The sequence below is a fragment of the Meles meles genome, chromosome 3, assembly GCF_922984935.1.
Source record: "Meles meles chromosome 3, mMelMel3.1 paternal haplotype, whole genome shotgun sequence".
Classification (NCBI taxonomy): Eukaryota; Metazoa; Chordata; class Mammalia; order Carnivora; family Mustelidae; genus Meles; species Meles meles.
This window is the reverse complement of record NC_060068.1, coordinates 177,330,169-177,352,487: the sequence shown is the minus strand read 5'-3', so window position 1 is coordinate 177,352,487 and position 22,319 is coordinate 177,330,169. Positions and strand designations below refer to the sequence as shown.

Sequence of the window (22,319 nt, the reverse complement as noted above, 5' to 3'; positions counted from 1 at the left end):
CATTTGGGGGATATTTTCTCTGCACAAATAGTATTCATGCATGGATACGTCTCTATATACATATATATTTTTATTTTTTTAATGAGTAGAGTTAGATATAACACACACAAAGGGACTGTTCCCATAGCCTTCGGTGTTGTTTTTTTACACATAAAATTATGTTGTCACATTTTTTTCTTGCCAGTATATACAGCTCTACCTGATTCCTTATGCGGCTGTACAGTATTCTGTTACCTAGAAGAATCAACACTTATTTAAATCCTTTAAAAGCAAGGTTGTAATGTACACTTTTGTATGTTTTTTCTACATGATAAATTTCTGTACATGGCATTGAAGAGATAGAAGTTATAGGTATTAATGATTTTGTACCAATCAACAGTTCAGAGGGGAACTCTTACTCCTCTCCCTATTCCATGCTAGACGTTGCCTTTTTTTTTTTTTTAACTTAGCCCTTTCTGATTGATAAAAACACTCTTCTAGCTCTCTGATCTATTTGTTCAGTTGTGAGATTAAAATTTAGTGTGTGTGCGCGCATTAACGGATTACCTGTATTTCCTTTCTTGTAAATTTCCTATTTGTAACCAATTCCTGCTTTTTGTTTCTTTTGGATTGAGTAACTGGCTTCACTCTTTTTATGTAGCCATTGCAAGTGAAAATATCCATATTAGAAAATTAACCCCTCTATCAGTAATGTTTCAAATACTTTCCCTACTTGTTATTAAATATTTTTTCTTGAGCTACAAATGTATCAAAATTTTATGGTGTGAAGTTTATGAATCTTTTCCTTCACAGCATCTGAAATTTGTGCCATATTTTGAAAGAGCTTCCACACTTAAAAAATCATAAAAGCATTTATGCAGGATTCCTTCTGATCCTTTTATAGTATCATTTCATTAGCCTCCTTGTCTGTGATCCACGTGAAATGCATTTCTAGCAACTCTCTTTTCCTCCCTCCGTTTGTTGAATTAAAACAAATAAGCAAACAAACAAACAAACAAAAAACTATATATTTTTTTTAACCTAAACTTCCCAATCCTCACACCCACACAAGCAGACCTGGGACTTAAAAGTAACAAGGAAGCTGTGTACGGTTTCTTTTTCCTTTTTCTGCCAAATTCAGACAACATCTTTTTTAAAAACAACTTTACAACACAGAGGGTGAGCATCAGCTTCTGAAATTCTCTAGTTCTTGAGGTTTGGGAATATGACTTTTAATAACTTATTTTTAAATAAAAGTTCACTGCAATGATCAGTTCCCCAGAGGAGAATTTGACCTGTGTTCCTGTATTGATAGTACGTAAAGTGTATCTCACATTTCTCAGTTTAAAGAACTCATTATTTTTAAGACATACAGTTGATTTATTATTTTTTTTAAGGAATAAGAGAGAGGAAAATAAACCAGTGAATGTATAAGACAGGGAGGTGTGCGTTTTCGTATCTACAAAATAAGATCTTTCACATACTGTCACTAAGCTCAGGGTCAGCAAATTGTCCCTGTGCAGATGTTATTCTGTGGGAAGTTATCAGAAATCTGAAGACCCCTCCACTGTGAGACAGATCCAGGCACAGTGAGAACCAAGAATGCTTCTGCATCCTGCTGTGACTCCCTTGGTGGCACAGTGAGATGTAACCCACAGTGCCCAGGTCTTACTGAGCCCACCCACCATACTGACTCCACAGTGGGTATCACACATGGGAACGCTCTCTGCACATGATCCCATCTTCACACTGGTGAGCAAGCAGACAAAGCTACACTTACAGAATGATTCAAAAGGCCTGAATTCCTGTTAATGTTTCTTATTGAAGCAACATGAACATTAGACAAAAACTAAAATTCCCCAAACAGGAAAATTCCACCAACCCCCTCACTTTGCCCCTGGCCTCTCTTTGTAAATCTGCCTGCAGGACCTAAACAATGCCACAGGGTTACACAGGATGTTTAAGCTGTTTTCAATGAAAAGCTGCTTGTAAAAACATCTCTTTCTTCCCATAATGTTGAGGGCTTTGCACATTCTTAACATTCCACTTATCCCTTCAACTACTAAAACTCCTCTCCAGGCATAAATACCCATTCATTAAAAATTCCATTTATAGATAAGTATGTTTTCCTCAGTCACAATATTTCAGGCCATAGCAAAATTCAAATGAGCCCTACCTTTACTCCAAAGTATACTTTAAGAAAAACATATGATCATAACTCATTGCTCTGGGAAGGCGGGTCTTTTAAAGAGACGGCGTGGAAAATCACAGATGTCTTATTAATATGGCCATCGTGAAAGAAGCTTTTCTTCATTGCACTTTGAAAATGTTTTTCTATGATGAATCTTTTTAATAAAAAACTTTCCACATTTTGTTAATAACCTTAGATTATTCTCACTTGATATATTGCTTTGGTATTTGAAAGTACCTGAATTCAGAAAATACGTTGCTCAGAATCTGAAATTTTAATTTAAAAACATATTTATTGAGAATATGTTTTAGAGCTAAAGGTCTATTTAGACACAGGCCTTAATTCTAGAAGAAGGATAAACCACTTTCCCTTTTCCGGGACAGTGATATTAAATGTTTAACTAAACACTTCCTTTAAATTTTAAAGTTTACAGTTATGCTATTTGCTAATTTGGGTGATAGGAAAAAGAGGTGTATTCATGAAAATCTTCTACTGTATTTCTAGGCAGCTGGAGACAATTCCTGAATACAATCCTCTCGCATGTTAGATTATCTAAGTGTCAATGTCTTTATTTGACTTGTTTCTGTTACGCTAATTTTCATTAAGTCAGCTTATTCTTGATCTTAAGAATTTTTGCTATATTAAGAAAATGCATTCATTAAACATGAGATTTTAAGTGTTTCCTGCATTCATTCATTTGGGGCATACTTACGAGCACCTGCCATGAGCCAATCTGAAAACAGTGGGGGCACCATGGACAGCAAAGCAGACACAGAATTTACCCTTTGTTTTCGAAAAGGAAATAAACTCTGAAAAATAGCAACAACCATTTCCAAAGGAATAACCCAAAGAGGGAAACGCTGTTTGGATGGATGGGTCTGGGGTCAGGAAATACCCAGGGAGTGGCATTTAAACTGGCATCAGTGAGATGAAGAGGAATGATCCATTTGCCATGGCTTAGGAAAAACAGAATAGTCAGCAGCAAGACAGACATGGGGAAGGCCCTGAGGTGGGAGGGAACTTGGGGAGTTTAAAGAGCGAGATAAATGGAGGCCAGACTTCGGTTGAACCTTGAGGAGAGGAATGGGCAGAGAGCCCCGGAGGTCCAGTCAAGATTTAGGGTTTCCTGGTAAGTGCTGTAAATTTTAAAACACTGTGCAAAAACTGCGTGTCTATTTACTTAACATATCTCTACTGTCCTCGTGATGGTAGTGGGATAGACAGATTTCTGTTCATGAACGATCTTTGCCCTAATTCCTAACACGATCTGAGTTGTCTTATTCCTAATGACCAAAGTCACTCTATACTTCTGAATCTGCTTTTATTTTAAGATTTGCATTAAAAACACTGTCTTACTAGAAATAAGACTGAAACATTCTAATGAGACAGGACACTGTTTGAGGAACGCACTGGAAGAGACCACACGTCTTCCAGTTGGTGAACCCACCCGAAACATATACTTTCTTCCGTTTCTGCTCCCACAAAACTGGACTGATAATAATCACCTCATAGGACTGCTTTGAGGATTAAGTTATATCATGTAGCAAATCAGAAAAAGTCATTTTGGGGGATGGGATACATATAGTTATTCTAATTAATCTCTAAACATAATTGTGTATTCTGAATTGTGTATTAAGAATTCTGGGGTGTTTGAAAACATTCTAGGCCAAAAATACTAAATCTGAAAATGCCACGAGCTCTTTATTTGAGCAGGCAATGTGACACGCCACACTGCTTTCTATTAAGTGGTGTAAAATATTTTAACTGCACATTTGGATATATTCACAGTGGTATTTTTGACTACCTGGCAGGATGCCATGTGTTGAAGACACCAAGACCAGGAGTGAACTTTCAGTCTCGTGAGGAAGGCAAAGGACGTTCATGAATGTTGCCTGACAACATGAGGAGGGCTAACCACCAAGTGAGAAGCTCAGACAATGGTGTGACAGGACGCAGAGGACTGAGAGGTAGACCAGAAGGATCCCGGGAAGATGGCGTGTGCAGGCTGGCTTCTGAATGGAGTTGGATGGAGTTCAGCTGAGTGAGAGGAGAATCCCTGTCATGACAGCCCCAGGAAATGAGAGAGTCATGTGTCTCTGGCATGATCAGGATCATGAGCAGAGCAGCATGACTGGGCTGAGGTTTCCTTAAGATTCCTTGGAAGCATACTGATGTGAATAAAATGTTGGTGTTTTGCTTAGGCAAGAAAAATTTGGCAGGGGTGGATAGCATGTATCAGGTTGTGAAATCTACGAGAAGATTAATTTGTAATTCCTAAGAAGAACTGAGATACAGCTACAATGTAATAGCATTTAAAAATTTCGGACACATGCCAAGTAAACAAATATATAATTACTGGTAAAAATACCTGTTTATACTCATTATGCATCACTTGCTAAAGACATTTAATAGTAATTCATGTTATATATTATGATTTGCAGATGAAATTAATGGTCTAGAATTTCAATTAGTCACTAACTTTAATATATTAAAAACTATTCACTATTGGCTTATCATTACAAGATATTGATTAAATACAATGATTTTTTTACATTTAAATTTGCTTTCAATATGTAATAAGAATATTTGATATGTATTGCCAGTAATGCTAAGTGAGTGGTTTTCATTAAAATCTTAGTAGGTGGATATAGCACTCAAATTTTCCTGAAAAATCTGTTTTAAAACTGAACAAGACTGATACACATATTATGAAGCATTTCGGGAAAATCAAGACTGAAAAAGAAATAGTTAAAAGAGTAAAGAGTATTTGAAATAAGCAAAACAGGAGTGCTCCTGGGAGTCTAGCAACTGTCATCAACTTGGGCCATCAGCTTCAGTTTCTGACATGACACAGACAATCCCACTTCCCCCACTTGTCATATACGGCACCTGAGTTGTTTCTCTTACCCTCCCGGTAGATCTCAATTGTCATGAAATTTGTCTTTTCGCAAACATAATGTCTTTCTGCAGAGGCCAAGTGTGCCCCCAGGATGAAGCTGTCCAGGGAAGGCAGGCTCAGCTGTGATCAGGTCTGTGCTCAGGACCAAAACCAGGACAAAGAGGACACACGGAGTACTGATGACCCAACATGAGCCCTTCGCAGCTCAGGGATGTTGAAGTCACTGGGGGGAACAAGGACCAGAAAACACTGTGTCCAACTGCCCAAGAGGGAAAGAAAAGTATCTGTGGTCACTTCATTCAGGGAAAAGCCTGCCCTTTTGGTATTCTGTGTTCTCTCCTCTACAAAACAGAGGTACTGAAAGGGCCACAGTGTCCTTGCCTCCCCTGCCAATCAGAGAAAAATGAAGACATGATTACTCTTTGCCCATCTCATGTTTCTTTGAGAGAAGCCCTGCTGTGGCTGAGTAGATGAGGGTTTCATGGGCAGAATCAGAAGACACCGGAGACTATGAAGAGTTGTCAATTATACTTGAAGGATGCCCAAGGGGTCAAGGAATACACCTGAACTCTTACACAAACCTTAGGACAGTAAGTCCAGAGAAAATATTTATATTACACTGACTCCTTATAATTCACCCAACTTAACAGTTTGCCCATGAATGAGTCATGAGGCTTAAATGCCAATGTCAGAGAATCCCCCCGTAAGAACACAGCTAAGCCCAAGGGAAGAACTTCTCTCTGTGTCAGCAGAGCACTTCTGGAAAGGGTGGCATCTACTCTGGGTTCCCCCGTGCCCTCCCCAACCTGGTGACAGCAGCAAGGAGCGTAAGCACTTGGCTCTCCTTACACCTGGCCCTGTCCAACCTCCCTCCATCAGTTGCCTGAATCTTAGCCTCTCTGAGTAGATAGATATACGACACAATGAGGGACTTGGGACAAGGAATTACTGAATATCCCCGACAGAGGCTCCTACCAACTGCATGGAGCCATGCTGACAGAAGGTAAGTCAGGGTAGAGTCCTTCAAACTGCCAGAAAATGTATTTGCCAGACAGACCAAAGCCAAGGACATAATGTAGTACCAGGAGCAGAGTCTGGCCTGACTAGCCTTGTACTTCTCTAAGTGAAGTGGTTTAAAGGCAGAAAGCAAATTCTTGACAGGTTCAGGTGATATTAGCCAGAGGTAATGGGTAGTACACCTCGACAAAGAAGGCAAAGCACATATACAAGAGCTATTTGACTTTTCCCCCTTTTCTCTCCTCTCTTCCCCCTTCTCTCTCCCTTTCTCCATTTCTTCCTTTTCTTTCCTTCCCTCCCTCCCTTCCTTCCTGCCTCTCTCTTTTTCCTTCCTTCTTTCCTTCCTCCCTTTCCTTCTTTTTCTTCCCTTCTTTCCTTCCTTCCTTTTCTTCCCTTCCTTCCTTCTTTCCTTCCCTCCTTCCTTCCTCCATTCCTTCTTTTCTTAGATTTGATTTTTAGTTCTATTTAGGACAGAGAGAAAAGTTTAAACTAACCCTTTAACAGAGTATGAAAGGCGTGAAGAAATACCATTCACTAGCAATGCCAACTCAGCAGGACCTCCATGAGCAGGCTGGACTAGGGAAGCAGGAAGGGACAGGAACCATCATCTACTGAATTCTTTCCCCGTCCCAGACCCATTATGTGCTCTTTGTCTTTGTGCTCCCAGGACCATATTGAGTGGTTTGCTTATAATCACACACCATGTAAAAGCTTATCTAGGATCCACCTGAATCTGAAGCTCATGATCTTTCCATACACAAGCACTTTAGCAGGCACATGGGGGGGGGGGGGTTATTTCCATAAGAATCATTAATTCATTGGATTATGCTGCAAATAAAAAGCTTAAGGGAAGCTTGGTGTGTAAAAGCCAAGGTGCTGCGGGCCAGGATAACTCAGGTGCAAGGATCTGGAGTTGAGAACACCGCTGCAGCCCAAGCTTACCCACAGAGCTCTCTACCCAGCTTTAAGTCGGGGAGTGCAAAAGCAGGAAGCTGGGCAGTGGACATCTACTTATTGTGAACTCTCTGGCCGTGTTTCTCAAGCTCAGCCGAGGTACAAAACGTTGGTAATGACACCAATTATCTGACTTTATACAAGTGACTAGAACACACATTGCCATTTAGGAAACCAGAAACATGCTCTGTGAGGAAACTGAACAGAAAGCTGAATCCCAAACTGCTGGCTGGCTAACGCATCACCAAGGAAAGCGGAGAGCCTATCCTAGTAGATTTGACCTATGGAATATTTTAGTGCTCTTGCTTGTTCTTAGAAACTGTGTTCTCCATGGCTACAATAATATGATTACATTAAAGTATGTGACCAAAAGGGGCACCTGAGTGACTCAGTCAGTTAAGTGTTCGACTCTTGGTTTCGGCTCAGGTCAGGATCTCAGGGTGGTGGGATCGAGCCCTGCGTCAGGCTCCGCGCTTGGCAGGGAGTCTGCCTGAAGATTGTCTCCCACTGTCCCTCTTGCTTTCTCTCTTGCTCTCTCTCTCAAATAAATACATCTCTAAAAAAGATTTGATCAAGAAAAAGAAAAAAAAAGATACTCATAACCCCATGGTTGTAGAAGCAGCTCATGATATCGCTACAAGATGGTGTTCACAAACGTTCTTTGCTTTTATTGTGAAGCTGAATCAAAATATGTGTTTATATCATTGCCAAAGATGGATCTGCCATGAAGCTAAGGAAGCTTAACCTTCTTTACTTCACAAGATTCGTTAAGGAGCTAAGACTGGTCTTTGACATTTTGTGTCCATAATTGTGATATTCTTTTCCTTAGCAAGACCCCCTCCCAAACCGTATAAACTTCAGACTTCACAAAATCTGTGTCTCTCCCTATTACAGAAAAAACAGTAATATGACTTATGCTTCATAAATCACTAGTTAAGTTTATGTATGCTCATCTCTATCTATCACATTTTAACTGTTCATTTTCTGACCTACCGAGGACCTGGAGGTATTAACTTGTGATTCCACTAAAAAAATAGCATTTCAGCCAAGCCCCTCTTACAGTGTGTTAACTAGATGTTGGTGAATGTACTTTGTCTTTTCCTCCTATTTTTTAAAGTTATAATGATGGCATATACATACTACTGTTTTGCTTTTTGCTTTTTCCAGTTATTATCACATAATATGTATGTCTTCATAGTCATCATATTTTGGCTTCAGAAAAATCCACAGAGTGAATACTCCATTCAATAAAGTATATGATAACTGGTGATTAATTCTCTTACTATTAGAAATTTAAGATTGGAACACTGGCTGTGATTCAAATATAGCTTAAAAAATAATTGAACAGGATGTCAGGCCTGAAGATTAGGTCCTGGTTCAGTATAGGATCAGATTTTAATGATAAATTGATTTTGGGATAAGGTCTAAGGTAATTCTAAGGTCCTTTGGCTCAAAGCCACAATAGATATTCAGGAGATTTTATTTATGCCAGAATTACTCATTAGACTCTGAGCCCCATGGAGACAGGGTCAGGGGTGCCTCATTCGTCACCCTACACTCAGGGGCTCGCTTGGTGCTTGGCACATATTAAGATCAATAAATATATTATGAATGAATTAACAAAGGAAAATCACAGTCTTTAGAAGCTAATCCAAAGTCAATGCAAACAAAAACTCAAGACATTGAGACTTGGAAAATATCAAATTCATTTTGAAGGGAGAATATTTACTTTGTAAATTGAGTATATGTCAAAATTCCTTCTGAATGTTTATGTGATTCATAACTGAATGGCTAAAGTTGTCTTGCTGGAAGCTGGAAGACCTTAGGGGATCCTGCGATTTCTCTCTATACATTGCATTTCTCCCGCAAGACAGACGCTGTCTGTAGACGATACTTAAGTAATAAAGGTACTGACATGTAACTCCACATTTTCAAACTTTGCTCTTTCAAGCAATACGTGTTCTGCAGCAACCTAACTGCCTAACCTAACTGCACTAAGCTAACTACTAATCTTCTTAATGAGTGTTAATTTCTTTAACTAAATGACATTATTACACGCTAAATGAATTAAGAATGGCTAGACATCCATTCACGAATGGAGCCAATCTCTTTCTTAATCGTTCCATATTTCCCTCCAGTGTTATAAAGCAAAACTTCTCTTCTAGACTAGGACGCTCCCAGACTCCAGCTTTCTTCTCTCCTCAATTAGTTCTTCTTAGTTTATTTATTTATTTATTCATTTGACAGACAGAGATCACAAGCAGGCAGAGAGGCAGGCAGAGAGAGAGGAGGAAGCAGGCTCCCTGCTGAGCAGAGAGTCAGATGTGGGGCTTGATCCCAGGACCCTGGGATCATGACCTGAGCTGAAGGCAGAGGCTTTAACACACTGAGCCACCCAGGTGCCTCTCTCCTCAATTTGTTCTTAAAATTAAGCAAAAATGAAATAACAAATACCTAAAGGCCAGGGGCATTTGCTCCTTTAGCTAATGTTTGATATCACTACACTTTTCTATAAAGGGAGTTTAACTGTTTCGTGAGAATTTAGGTTTACTTTATAGATTATGAAGTGAAATAGCAGAGAGGGGAAAGGTACCGTCCATTTGTAAATCTGATAAATGTTTACTGACCCTCTCTTGGGCGGGGCACCATGCTGGAGGTCACACACACTGGGAAAGACAAAGCCCCAATTTTGGCTCATGGTCTGATGGGCTGAATGAAACGTGGCCTGGCATGCAGTGCTCAGAATTCTAGTTTCTGTTCTAGGCCTGTCTAGCAGCTAGTCTCTGCTGACACCTGACCACTAGACTGATGTCCTCATTGTCCCAGGGGCAAGCACAGTGAACTATAAGACAAAGTCTGGACCTTGGGGTCAGAGCTCCAGCCTGAACCTGGGTTTCATATTGAATGAGGTATGTGACCCTGGGCAGGATGCAGGCATCTAAGCCCCCATCTCCTCATCTAAAAATGGAGATGACAGGTGACTTGACCCTCAGGGTATAGTGGTGACAGGAAATGATGGAAAGAGCTAGCACAGAGCCAGATATGTAACAGAAACTCACAGGACTCTATCAGTTGTTATCATTTACAAACATCTTAAGAGACATCAAATTGTGCATGGCCTTTCAAAAATGAACACTAAAATTTTTTTTTTCTAAAATGTGAATACGATTTGGAAGGAGATAGGTTCTTTAGTTAAGCTCAGTTTTTCTTGTTAAGCATTACAAAACTCATTTATAAAACTGATTTTTCTAATAAGGAATGAAATTAGTTATATTCTACTATGGAATATATATTTAACAAAGAAATTATTGCTCAGTTGTTAATTGCTATCCTGTTGCTACTCAGTATACTTCGTTAGTCGTATTTTTAGAAAATTAAAATTGCTTTTTTTAAAAGATTTTTTATTTATTTGAGAGACAGAGATCACAACTAGCCACAGAGGCAGGCAGAGAGAGAGGAGGAAGCAGGCTCCCTGCTGAGCAGAGAGCCCAATGTAGGGCTCGATCCCAGGATCCTGAGATCATGACCCGAGTCGAAGGCAGAGGCTTTAACCCACTGAGCCACCCAGGCGCCCCTAAAATTGCTTTTGTAAAAAAAAAGAAAAAAATCTTTTCCCATAATGCATCAAAAAAATCTGGTCATATAGATATTAGTTTCTGAAAAATGGATACTTTTCTGCAGCTAGTGTTAATGGGGGATGTTCTCTTGTCTTTCTACTGGAAAAGCATGGCAAAGAAACATAATGGAAAGAATCCACAGAAGTGCTTGGGTTTGAGTCTTCACATTTTTCTTTTCTCAAATGGAATACTTGAGGGTCAAACACAATCTAGCCCTGAGTGTGGGGACACAGAACTCCACAGTCTCTCCGTTTACAATAAAGTTCTAATTTCTCAAGGCTCTTCTCCGAGCGGGTAGACAAGAAAACAGCAGGGAGATTCAGCTCTGGATATAACTGTTAATCATCTCCTCCCCAAAACATGAGGAAGACAGGCAAGTGGCCTTATTCTCCTTGCAGGAGAAAGGGGAACTTGAACGGCATCCGGGCTGCTGTGCCTGGTGGCGGCCGGCTCCTGTGGTCTCCCGACTGGGCTCCACGTGCGGCGGTGCAGGAGCTGAGGTGGGCGCCGTGACAGCTCGGTTCCCAGACCTGACGCAGGAGTTAGCTTCTCAGGTGGCGGTCACAAGGACCTGGGCTATTGTAATCCTGACTCAGCGAGGCAAAGTACCATGGAAAGGATAAGCTGCCTTATCGTGCAAGCCACAAACTCTCACTCTGGCCCCAGACACACCATACATACAGCACAGGCCTATGTCTTCCTGCGTGTTATCTGGAGTCACACCCCGTCCCCCCAAAGTCCGTGACAAGTCAGAGCTCGCTGAGCTGTGGTTGGAAGACTGGGCCCCTTCCCCAAGGGGCATTCCAACTTTCGACAAGCTTGCTGGCAACATCCCAAGCCTCCTGGTCACCCACTGACCATCAGCAACTGGGCAGAATCATTCCTGCACCAGGTCAGTAGGGAACCCAAACCAGAAAAAATTTCAAGCACCCATCAGTTAACTTTAGGAAACAGGTGTTATATAAAAGATAATTGCTAAAAAAAAAAAAGATAATTGCTAATACGTATCACTGTTATCGTTCAACGGCATTATCGCTAACCATCATCGTTAGGGAGATAGTCCCTTACAATATCCCTCAACACCCTGATACCAAAGGAGGTCCCATATATTTCATTGTCTAGAACCATCTAGAAAGGAATATTGTAATGGTTTTTATTATACACAAAAACCTCCCTTCTACAAGAGAACGCCCACTTTGCAGAGTGCTCTAAATTTTAGACCATATGCACTATGCCATTTGATTCTATAGCAATTTTCACATTACATGAAAAAGTGGGATCTAAAATACTTTACAACCAGGTCAAGAAACAGCATGTGCAGTCTGTCATGTGACTGCCAGTCTATGAGTCCCAACGCCCAGGCCATGGGGCACCTTGTTTGAGAAAGTATGACCTGTGTGAGTGGTATCTGTGAGTGATATACCCGAACAGTCCATTTCCATACCTATTCTGCCCTTACAGACTGCACTGGGGGGTGGAGTTACCGAGATCGTTGACCCCTGAGAACACATGAGATGATTATTTCCCCAACGGCAATCTTTTTTCGGGGGTCAGAGCCCTTATGCAATATTCCAACATTCAAGTGCTGGTCAGGTGTATCGTGTACTTAGTACTTGTCATTTCCGGACCACCTGGGCCTGCGCTTACCCAAACTGGGCTTCAAAGACCACTGTGGTCCACAGTGGACATCCCATGGCCAATGAGAATTGAGTAGGGGTGAGGGAAGGTGCCTCAGGAGAGAGGCAGTGTCCCAAGAGAGCTGGTGCTAAGGACAGTACCATGAGAACTGCCCCAGGGAGGGATGCTGCATATATTACATAAATTCCTATAAAAATAAACTCATACAGATTAATGCAGGAACACCAAGTATAAGCATTACTGCTGAGTGTCATCATGCACAGAAGAGCTTATTTTAACCCTGACAACCGTTTACAGATGTCGTAATGGCCCCTCTGTTGCAGATACTGGCGGGTTATCCCCAGCCCAGTAAATGAGTTTGCACTGACATTTCTGCACCCTGGGATGCAGGGCTCACAAGAATGTTCACGTTCTGAGGCCATAAACCGCCAGGGTTGCCCTACCTGCGCGTGCGGTAGAACGGGCATCTCTTCAGTGGGACCTTGGCCACGTGCTCCTGCAGGCCCACGAACAGGGCGCTCTGGCTGTGGAGGATCTGCAGGCTCCGGATGGGCTGTCCCCGCCGTTCGGGAAAGAGCTCGATCTCTTCCAGCAAACAGCTGCTGGCAGCCGGGGCCAGGGGCGCCCGCACTTTTTTAATGGTGCCGTAATCTGGGAGGGCAACAGGGAAGGAAAAAAGCAAAACAAGGTGAGCAGGTCTCGCAAGTCACTCCTCCCCCAAGCAGCCGTGCTTCTCTAGCCTGGCTGCACACAGGATCATCTGAGGGGCTTTTACAAATGCCAACACCTGTATCCCACCCCAGGCTGTTCAGTGGTCAGTGCTGGAGGTGGGGCAGGTGCCAGCAGCTGGTACAGGGCTAGCATACAGCTGGTGACAAGAACCTCTCAGCCACCGTGTGCTTCACCCAGTTCCAAGTCCAGACACCTGGAGCTCAGGAAAGCTTCCTGAGGCTCCAAGTAGCCAGCTTGGCTCCATCCCATTAGAGGACTTTGCAGGAGACTATCCTGGATTCCTAGCATCAGAGAGAGGTGCTGACCTTGCCACCCAGCCAGGACAGACACCACACGATGGGCAGCCGCAGGTACATGGGGCAGCAAGGAACACACCTTCTCTTTCCTGCCTTGCAAGTCCATTCTGGGCTGTCTCTCTTCCTCCTCTGTCTAGAACACTTCCTTCTCTTTCTCTCGAATGCGTGCTTTAGGATGCCCTTCACTGTCTCAAAGTCCCAAATTCTTCTCTCTTGTACAAGGGAACATCTGTTCCCGGGCTGGTCTCTTCCCTGCCCCAGGTTTTCTGTTCACCATGTGTTCGTGCTCACCTACTCACAAAAGCATGGCTCTGAGTACGGCCTCTGAACCAGGCATCTCCCCAGACTGGCTGTGAAGAGTGCAGAGAAATGTCCTTTCAGCCAAGGAGAGGCACAGCATGGCCGATGCCATGTGTCAGGGACACAGACCCAAAACACACACTAATGTCGCCGGTGCACTAGGGTGAGGCCCTTGGTGTCAGCCTACAAGCCCAGGGCAAGACACCAACCCACTAGGAGCACCTCCTGAAGCCATCATCAGGCTCCTCTAATCAACCCAGCAGAATCCTGATTTTTCAAACCATTACAATTCTCACCCCATACACAGAGAGAATGAGGCCAATGAGTTATTCCAAAACCAGAATTAAATCGAGAACCTTTGGCTTTGAGGCTTCCTATCAATCCATACATCTCAAGAAGACTTTGGACAGGAACATGTTTCAGTTTTCCGTGCCTAATGGAAGTCCTCAGAGACTTAGAATGCTTCATTTCAAGAGAAAAATACATGTGCAGACGTATATTGTCCTGAATTTATTTTACAAAGTATACTAAAAGCACATATCCAGGGAATCCTTATTGATTATGAATCAACTTCATCATAATGTGTGCAGTATTAGTAAAGCATTGCCTAATTTTGTCTCCAGCTGCCCGGGTAACTGTCTTCGTTTTGAGATAGTTCAGGCATAAACAGAGTGACGCTATATGCTGGGAAGACAAGAAATGTAGGGGCTGTCTTGGAGGAAAGTGTGTGTGTGTGTGTGTGAGAGAGAGAGAGAGAGAGAGAAACAGACAGACAGAGAGGCAGCCTATCCAACAGGCAGCAGACATTCTAACAAATGAACATCTCGTAGATTGAAGTGTGCGAGGGAATGTGTATGTCTTCACTACAAAAGTCAACTGAATTTGGACTTGATGACCACAGCTCCTAACTGGTGGGAAATTCAACCTCAGTGATGCGGGGGTCCCCCCACCCTGCAGACAGCCAAGCATCCATAAATGGGCATAACACCAAGACATGACGGGGACAAGATGGGAGCTTCAGGGAAGGTGACTTCAGGGCGGATGTCACAACCACAACACCCTGAGAGAAGGTCCCCCCCAGCGGACGGAAGCGCCAGCACAGTGCGCTTGGCCACCCTTAGGGAGGTCCTTCACAGATGTCTCTGTGACAACAGAAGACATTGTCGAAGCCAGGGGATAGGTCGGCGAACCAGGGGCTGCCATCACCCTGTGGGCAGCGAGGTTCGTAGGAGCCCTTAAGTGAGAGACCCTTGCAATGAAACAAGGACATTTTAGAGCGATGCCAGGGTGAGTGTGGGGACAGGACGGGGACAGGGCAGATGGAGTCCAGCAGGAAAATCGTCATCTTTGGACTACTGACACACGACAGTCACGGGAAATGTGGGTTACGGAACAAAATGCTCTTCAACAGTTGAACAAAGACCTTGAAGTTTATGATTTATATTGTTTATCGATGTTTGTTATTTATACTGCTGATGGACTGCTAGTCTGAGAAATCTACCAAATGAATAATAGTTCCACTGTCGACATGCTTACAAGCACGTCAAATTATTACACAACTGCAGGGAAAAACAAATTTTAAGAGATGTTTAAGGACTTGATTTAAAGGAATAGCCATCGTTGGTCAAAACATTTCCTTTTTTTTTTTTTAAGATTTCATTTACCTTTTTGACAGAGGGAGAGAGCAGAAGCAGGGGGAGCGGCAGGCAGAGGATGCGGGAGAAACAGACTCCCTGGTGAGCAGGGAACCTGACACGGGGCTTGATCTCAGAACCCTGGGATCATGACCTAAGCTGAAGGTAGAGGTTTAACCCACTGAGCCACCCAGGAGCCCATGGTCAAAACATTTCAATGCCTACTTCTGCACGTTGTGTATCGCTTTCCAGCAGATGGGATCGAACCCAACGGTGGGGCTGGGCTCTTCGGAAAACAGAACTTGGTGTGGGCTCATGTGCTTGTCCACCATCTGTGCCTCTGCAGGGACTCCTCCACTCTCTCCGGAGTCCGGGTAAACAAGGAGCTTCTAGAAGCGCCTCCTGCCTTTGGCACCGGGACGAGCCCATGTGGACCCGAGGTGACCTTGTAGGAGGCTCTGTTTCAGTGAAGCTTTTCCTTCCCCGGCCCCTGCCTGGCTCTCATTCTGAGTTCATACCTTGCTGCCTTGGTGGAGGACACCGTCCTCAGCTGGATGCTTCCAGAAGACTCGCTCTACTCCCCTGTGTCTGAAGTAAGCGTCAGGACCTGCACGTGACCACGCAATAGACCTTGTACATGAGATGCCACCGTGGTCCCAGGTCTCCGGAGGGCTCCCTCGCACCTCCATGTCTCCGTGTGCTGGGCACAAGGGCACCTGTAGCTCCACGAGCCCAGGAGGCCCCAACCTTGCACATACAGGCTCTCTGCCCAAAGGGGCCGCCCGCCACCTTCCTCAGACTGCTCTCCTTGTGTCCTTGCTCTGACAGCTATGGGGGGCTTCCCTGTGCCCCTCTGCACACCCACAGGCAGAAGCTTCCTCCCAGGGTGTCTGTGATGCCCAGGTCAGGGCGTTCTTTCACTGTTTGTCTCTCACTCCTGCTCTCTGCCCTCTCTTGGGGGCACAATTAGGTCTTGTCCTTTTCATCTCCAGGGCCACTTACTTTTCTTTACATTAAAAAAAATTTTTTGGGGGGCGCCTGGGTGGCTCAGTGGGTTAAAGCCTCTGCCTTCAGCTCAGGTCACGATCCCGGGGTCTCGGGATCGAGCCCCACATCGGGATCTCTGCTCCGCGGGGAGCCTGCTTCCTCCTCTCTCTCTGCCTGCCTCTCTGCCTACTTGTGATCTCTGTCAAATAAATAAAATCTTAAAAAAAAATTTTTTTAAGATTTTATTTATTTTCTGAGAGAGAGAGAAAGCATGTGAGAGCATAAGCAGGGAGTGGGGAGGGGCAGAGGGAGAGGGAGAGGGAGAAGCAGGCTCCCCACCGAGCGGGGAGCCCAGCGTGGGGCTCGATCCCAGGACTCTGAGATCATGACCTGAGCCAGCCAGGCTTCTTTTCACTTTTTAAATGAGTGACTGAGTATCACGCTGTAGTCCAAAAACATTTTTGTAATTGAGGCACGGAACACTGCCAGCTTAAGGCCCCCGCACGCTGCTCTGCCGCATTTATCGGCTGCGGTAGGATCAGCCCGCAGCACACGGCCAGCTGACACCTCTACCTGTCACAAACAGATACATGCTGAACTGCAGACTACCCCTGGAATTCTGAGGGATCTATTTCTCCTTGGAGTACATCAAAACAAAGAAAAAGCAAGCTTGGGTCATCCTGCGTTTCAGGAAAGAGAAGGCACGGGTTGAAGGAGCCACGTTCCCGAGTGCCACGACGCTAACGTGACACCAGTGTTTGAAGCATTTGAAGCAGAGACTCTAGAATCCCCACAGCTGCCACTGGCCTGGTGGGTGGCCACCCGACCTTTCATGCTCCTCAAGTTCCCGTGGAATAGTCGCTCCTCGTTACTTGATATACAGTGGAAGCTCTTGCTCTGGAACAAGGATCTGGAAGAGACCGTTGTCTCTTTCTGTGACAGAAAGGCAGAGGCTGGCCCATAAAAGAGATGATGTTCAAAATGCAGTGGCTCCCTGGTCGGTCCCAGAGAGCACTTAATTTCTTATTGCTGTTTCCGCCCTGTAACATTTATCAGAGTTTGATTATTCCTCATTTACTTGTTTTGTGGCTCCTGTGCTTGACCAAAGCACCCCGGGGGCAGACACTGCGTCACTCCTGTGCTCCGATGTAGGCGGAGTGGCCGCCGCTACGGCCTGTACAGAGTGATCAACACGCTAGGGGAGAAACTCACCGACAAGTAGGGACAAAAGTGTGGAAAGAGGGAATGGGAACGTCACTATTATCTGCGCGTTTGCTGGAAAAAGTCCCGGTGAATATTCGGTCAGTGTGAAGGCAAAACAAGAAACATTATTTCCCCACGGCGCACATGTCAGTGGAAGTGCCATCAGCGAACCAGAACAGAGAAAATCATTTCAATTGGTTTCATCTGGTAAAATATTAACTCTGAAAATCTGCCATTAAAAATAAAAGCGTATGTACCTCCCATACACCGAAAATTCAATACTCTACTCAAAGTGACTTGTGGGGGGAGATTAAAAAACAAACAAACATACGCCAGTATCAAAAGTTCAGAAGTAACAGAAGGAAAAGCAATGACTCATCGAGGTAGCAATGCGTACATGTTTACTGTGCACGCGCCGAAGGACAGCATGAGACCGGAGCCCTCGGACCATTACTGCGAAGGCGGCTCAGGGCGTACTGTTTTACAAAGCCAGAGACTTTATTCTTCACGGAGACCGGTTATAATACTAGAATTTTCTTAAATAATAGGCAATTGGTTAGGGGTTGCCTCGTATCAACCTTGGCACACAGCTCAAGTTTTTCTTATGATTTTCAGAGGCATAAGCAAGAAACGACCCAGGTCAAGTCAGCCTCACAGAAGAAGCAGGTTACGTTTTGTTTGTATGCCGAACCCAGCTTTGTCCGCTCAGGGACTTTTTAAGATTAGTTTCCCTTTGTTTTGGGGGTTTTTTGGTTTGTTTTGTTTATTGCTTTGTTTTGTTTTTAACACAAGAAGTACTTAGAACTTTCTCAACCGTTCTTTAAAATTCTGATGATTCGCAAGAAAAGAAGAACTTGGCACTTCCGGTCACCTGTGGCTCAAGTCCCCGAGGAGCTAACACAGACACAGGAATGGCCCTGCTTTGGTGCAAACTCTCGTAACAGTTGCTTTTTTTTTTTTCAAAGTGTCAACTACGAAGTCTGTCGTGGACACAAATTTGAGTCATTTTGGTAGCTTGTCTCCCTGATTGAAAACCAAGTGCTACCAAGGGAGAGACAGAGCTACTGTGAGATCTCTAAGACCAATCAGAGCTGATGGTGTGGCTGTTATTTGAAAGACATGAATAGCCATAATCACGTGGAAATTCCATTCTCTATTGTACTGAGTAACTTACACCAGCCTCGCTTCAGCGGGACGAACCGTATGTTTATATCAAAGGAGGTTACCATATTGAATAAAGGCTGCCCACTTAAATTTAAATTTTAGATAAACCATGAATCATTATTTTGGTAGTCGTATGTCCTACTCAGGAGTATTTGTATTTATCGGAAATGGAAATTTAATTGGATATCCTGTGTTTTATTTGTTAAATCTGGCAACCCTGTTACACCCACACTTCATCTGGTCATCTCAGCCAGCTAGTTAAGATGTAGCGAACACAGCTCACCCTTAATGAGTGCGGGTTTGAACTGAGCAGGTTCACTTACATGTGGATTTTTTTAATAACCACAGTACGATAATGTAAATGTATTTTCTCTTCCTTATGGCTTTCATCTTTTAAAGATTTTATTTATTTAGTTGACAGAAGGAGGAAGGCAGAGCACAAGCAGGGGGAGCAGCAGAAGAGGAGGGAGAGACAGGCTCCCTGCTACGTAGGGAGCCTGATGCGGGGCTTGATCCCAGGACCCTGAGATCATTACCTGAGCCAAAGGCAGACGCTTAACCAACTGAGCCACAGAGGCTCTTATCATTTTCTTAATAATGTTTTCTTTCCTCTGCCTCACTTTATTGTAAGAATACAATATATCTTACATCTAACATAGAGTATGTGGTAATGACTGTCGTCATTGGCAAGACTTCCGGTCCATGGTAGGCTCTAAGTAGTGAGGTTTGTGGGAAGTCAAGAGTCATGCAGGTTGTCAAGTGCACAGGGTGTGGGTGCCCTTAGCTCCCTGTTACCCAAGGGTCAAGTGTCCGTGCATGATTATTCTTACTTCATAGATGAGAAAATTGAGTTTCAGAGAGTAGAAATGATAAGAATTTTTTTTAAAGATTTTATTTATTTATTTGACAGAGATCACAAGTAGGCAGAGAGGCAGGCAGAGAGAGAGGGGGAAGCAGGCTCCCTGCTGAGCAGAGAGCCTCATGCGGGGCTTGATCCAAGGACCCTGAGATCATGACCTGAGCTGAAGGCAGAGGCTTTAACCCACTGAGCCACCCAGGCGCCCTGAGAACTGGTAAGTCTTTCTGATAAGGTGCACTTTCTTGTAAGGGATCCAGACATGAAATAAGTTTTCACTTCAATGCTAATGAACGGGGATCAAAGATTGTAACCAGGAATTTCAAAGTAAATGTTAATTCAAAGCTATTGTTGAGAAAGCAGTGTCGTGCATAGGAAGAGGTAAGCTTTAAGGAAATTGTGGCATTCTCTTTTTATTCCATGAACTCAGCTAGAAGTCATAAAACTTAACCAGTTGGGGGTAACATTCTGATCCAATGGGAGTTGCCATCGGATGCCCACAGGAAGGACACGCACAGGGGGCACCTGCTCCGGGGGCACCTGCTTCAGGAGGCATGCATTCCCCTGGTCACTGGGACCACACTACCTTCTCTTATGGGCCACGCGGTTGCAGGCACAGTAGGGCAAACACAATGACTGACGTCCCTGCGCCTGTATGCCATCTGTCTAGCGAGGCATGCAGGCCAAATTCAAATACGTGCCTGAAGATGAAAAGAAGCGCCACAGACACTCAGAAGGTGGTATTTCTGGGAATCAGATCGACAACTACCCCATGAAACGAGGACCATGCAAGCACTGTCACCAGACCTGACCCCACACAAGTACAGGGCTTCACTAACGCGCTTGCCAGGAGTAAGAGAACCCTCTAGGGCCTCAGTCAGCAGAATGCACATCCAAACAGTTCTGGATATTGATTTCTGTGGGTGACTGATGATATCACTGAAGACCAGAAGTGACTCTGATGGCAGGTAGAAAACACAAGACGTAAAACTGGATGATTGTTATCACGGAGATAACTCATTTCAACCTCAATACTCTGACCAAAGGAAAAAGCGAAGGTTGTAAAGAAAATGGTTTCAAATTTGGGACATCTTCACGTAAAGGAGTCATCAGTTCAATTCTAAAATGAATGAGGGGCTGCTGGGGGAAAATAGTTATGAAAAACTTATCAAAAGACTGGAGTGTTACTTGAAAAGGACATAAGGAAATTCCCCCAGAGAATTATAGGCACAAGAAATAATCCATGAAACCCCAAATCTTGCCCGCCCCCCACAAACCTCTACCCTACAGGAAAATGTTCTACAGCAGATGGGGTATTGAGCACTCCATGGGAAGAGTAAGTGAAATGAGAACAAAAATGAACAAAGATAAATGTGGTTTTTAGTAGGAAAAAAAGCAAGTATTTTGGCTTCAGTGAAAAAAATATTCTTAGAATACAGTGTAGTGGTAATAAGAGCTTCCAGGACAAATTCCTACCACGTTTCCTGGGACCAAGATGACTTGCTCATGGCCCCTGCGGAAGCAGCAACAGTGATTAAAATCCACAAAACCCTCGAGAGCACATATGCCTACAGGTGGGAACTGAGAGAGTTTGTCTGGACCAATACCATCCATGAGAAATGTATTACAATCCACATAATTTTAAATTTTCTAGTGTCTACATTTAAAAAGGAAAAACAAACAGGGAAACAGGTGAATTAATTTTTATTATCAATTTTTATTTCACCCAATGTATCCAAAATATTATAAGATGTAAAATTATCGTATGTAATTAATACAATACGGAGATGTTTTGCCTCATTTTAGACTAAGTCTTGAAAATCCAGTTTCATTTCAGACCAGCCACATATGAGGTGTGCAGGAGGCCCCCGAGGCTACAGCTGTGGTACTGGACAGGCTGGAGATGCACAGAGCTGTCCTTGGTGCTGCCCAAGGCAGCCAGATGGACACCTGTGCCCCCAAACAGGCGTTAAGCTCATCCTCATGAGCTTCATGAACTGTCCGCTTCAGCCTTAGCATGACAAGCTTCACCGGATGGCCTTACACATTTGAAACCTGCCATATGATTTCCCTTGAATAAAGGATTCCCCTCCATACCACACCCGTGTACTAGTCTAACTGCTTCCTGTTGCAGTAAGATAACCCAGGTATCTAAAGGTTAATAGCTCATGATTATCTAGCTAGGAAAGAAAGCCCTGGGACTAAACCTGGCCCCACAGTCCTCATCTCCCCACCTGGCTTCACCTGCTGACAGTCTGTCCACGAGCAAGTGACAGATGTCCTGTGAGAGAGAATTCAATCACTGTCAGATCATTGCAGATACTTATGGGTTGCCACAAGGCAACCATAACCATTAGAGAAGGTTCCTTCCTGTTCTTTCCTCTATAGAGTTTTCATTCTAACTAGGGCTCAAGCTAGTCCCCACTCTTGGGTGGAATGTAGTTTCTGAGAAAAGTATCACTTTTCTGAGAAAACATATGATCCTGGGGTCCTCCCAGACAGAAAAGGTGTGGCTGACATGACTGATCCTTTACCATCCAATCAACATGTCACAGCTAACACGAACAACAACAACAACAAAGTAACCACAATTAAGCTAACAAGGAAAGAGAAGTACAGGTGTGCAGCCTGATGTACAAATAGGAAAATACCGACCACCTTCACTTTCCTAATTCAGTTCGTTTTCTGAAACTAACAAGACAAATCCATAGGGAAAATATGAGAGACCCCATTGGAAGGGCCACTTGTAACTGCAAATGGTCTATCATCATTATTTTTTTTTTTAAGATTTTATTTATTTGAGAGAGAGAGCAAATGATATGGGAGAGGGTCAGAGGGAGAAGCCGATTCCT

General features: G+C 43.7%; 1 protein-coding gene across 10 annotated transcripts in view; it reads right to left on the bottom strand.

Moving 5' to 3' along the window:
• Nucleotides 1-22,319, bottom strand: part of SEMA5A (semaphorin 5A) — a 465,678-nt gene that overhangs the window by 91,354 nt on the left and 352,005 nt on the right. For all 10 annotated transcript variants that reach the window (XR_006817661.1, XM_045998962.1, XM_045998963.1 and 7 more), the window contains one exon: nucleotides 12,739-12,946. Coding sequence is in view for 9 of the 10 variants with exons in the window: in XM_045998962.1 (XP_045854918.1) it covers nucleotides 12,739-12,946 (208 nt within the window). In the remaining variant the exon portion in view is untranslated. The remainder of the gene's footprint in view (nucleotides 1-12,738; nucleotides 12,947-22,319) is intronic.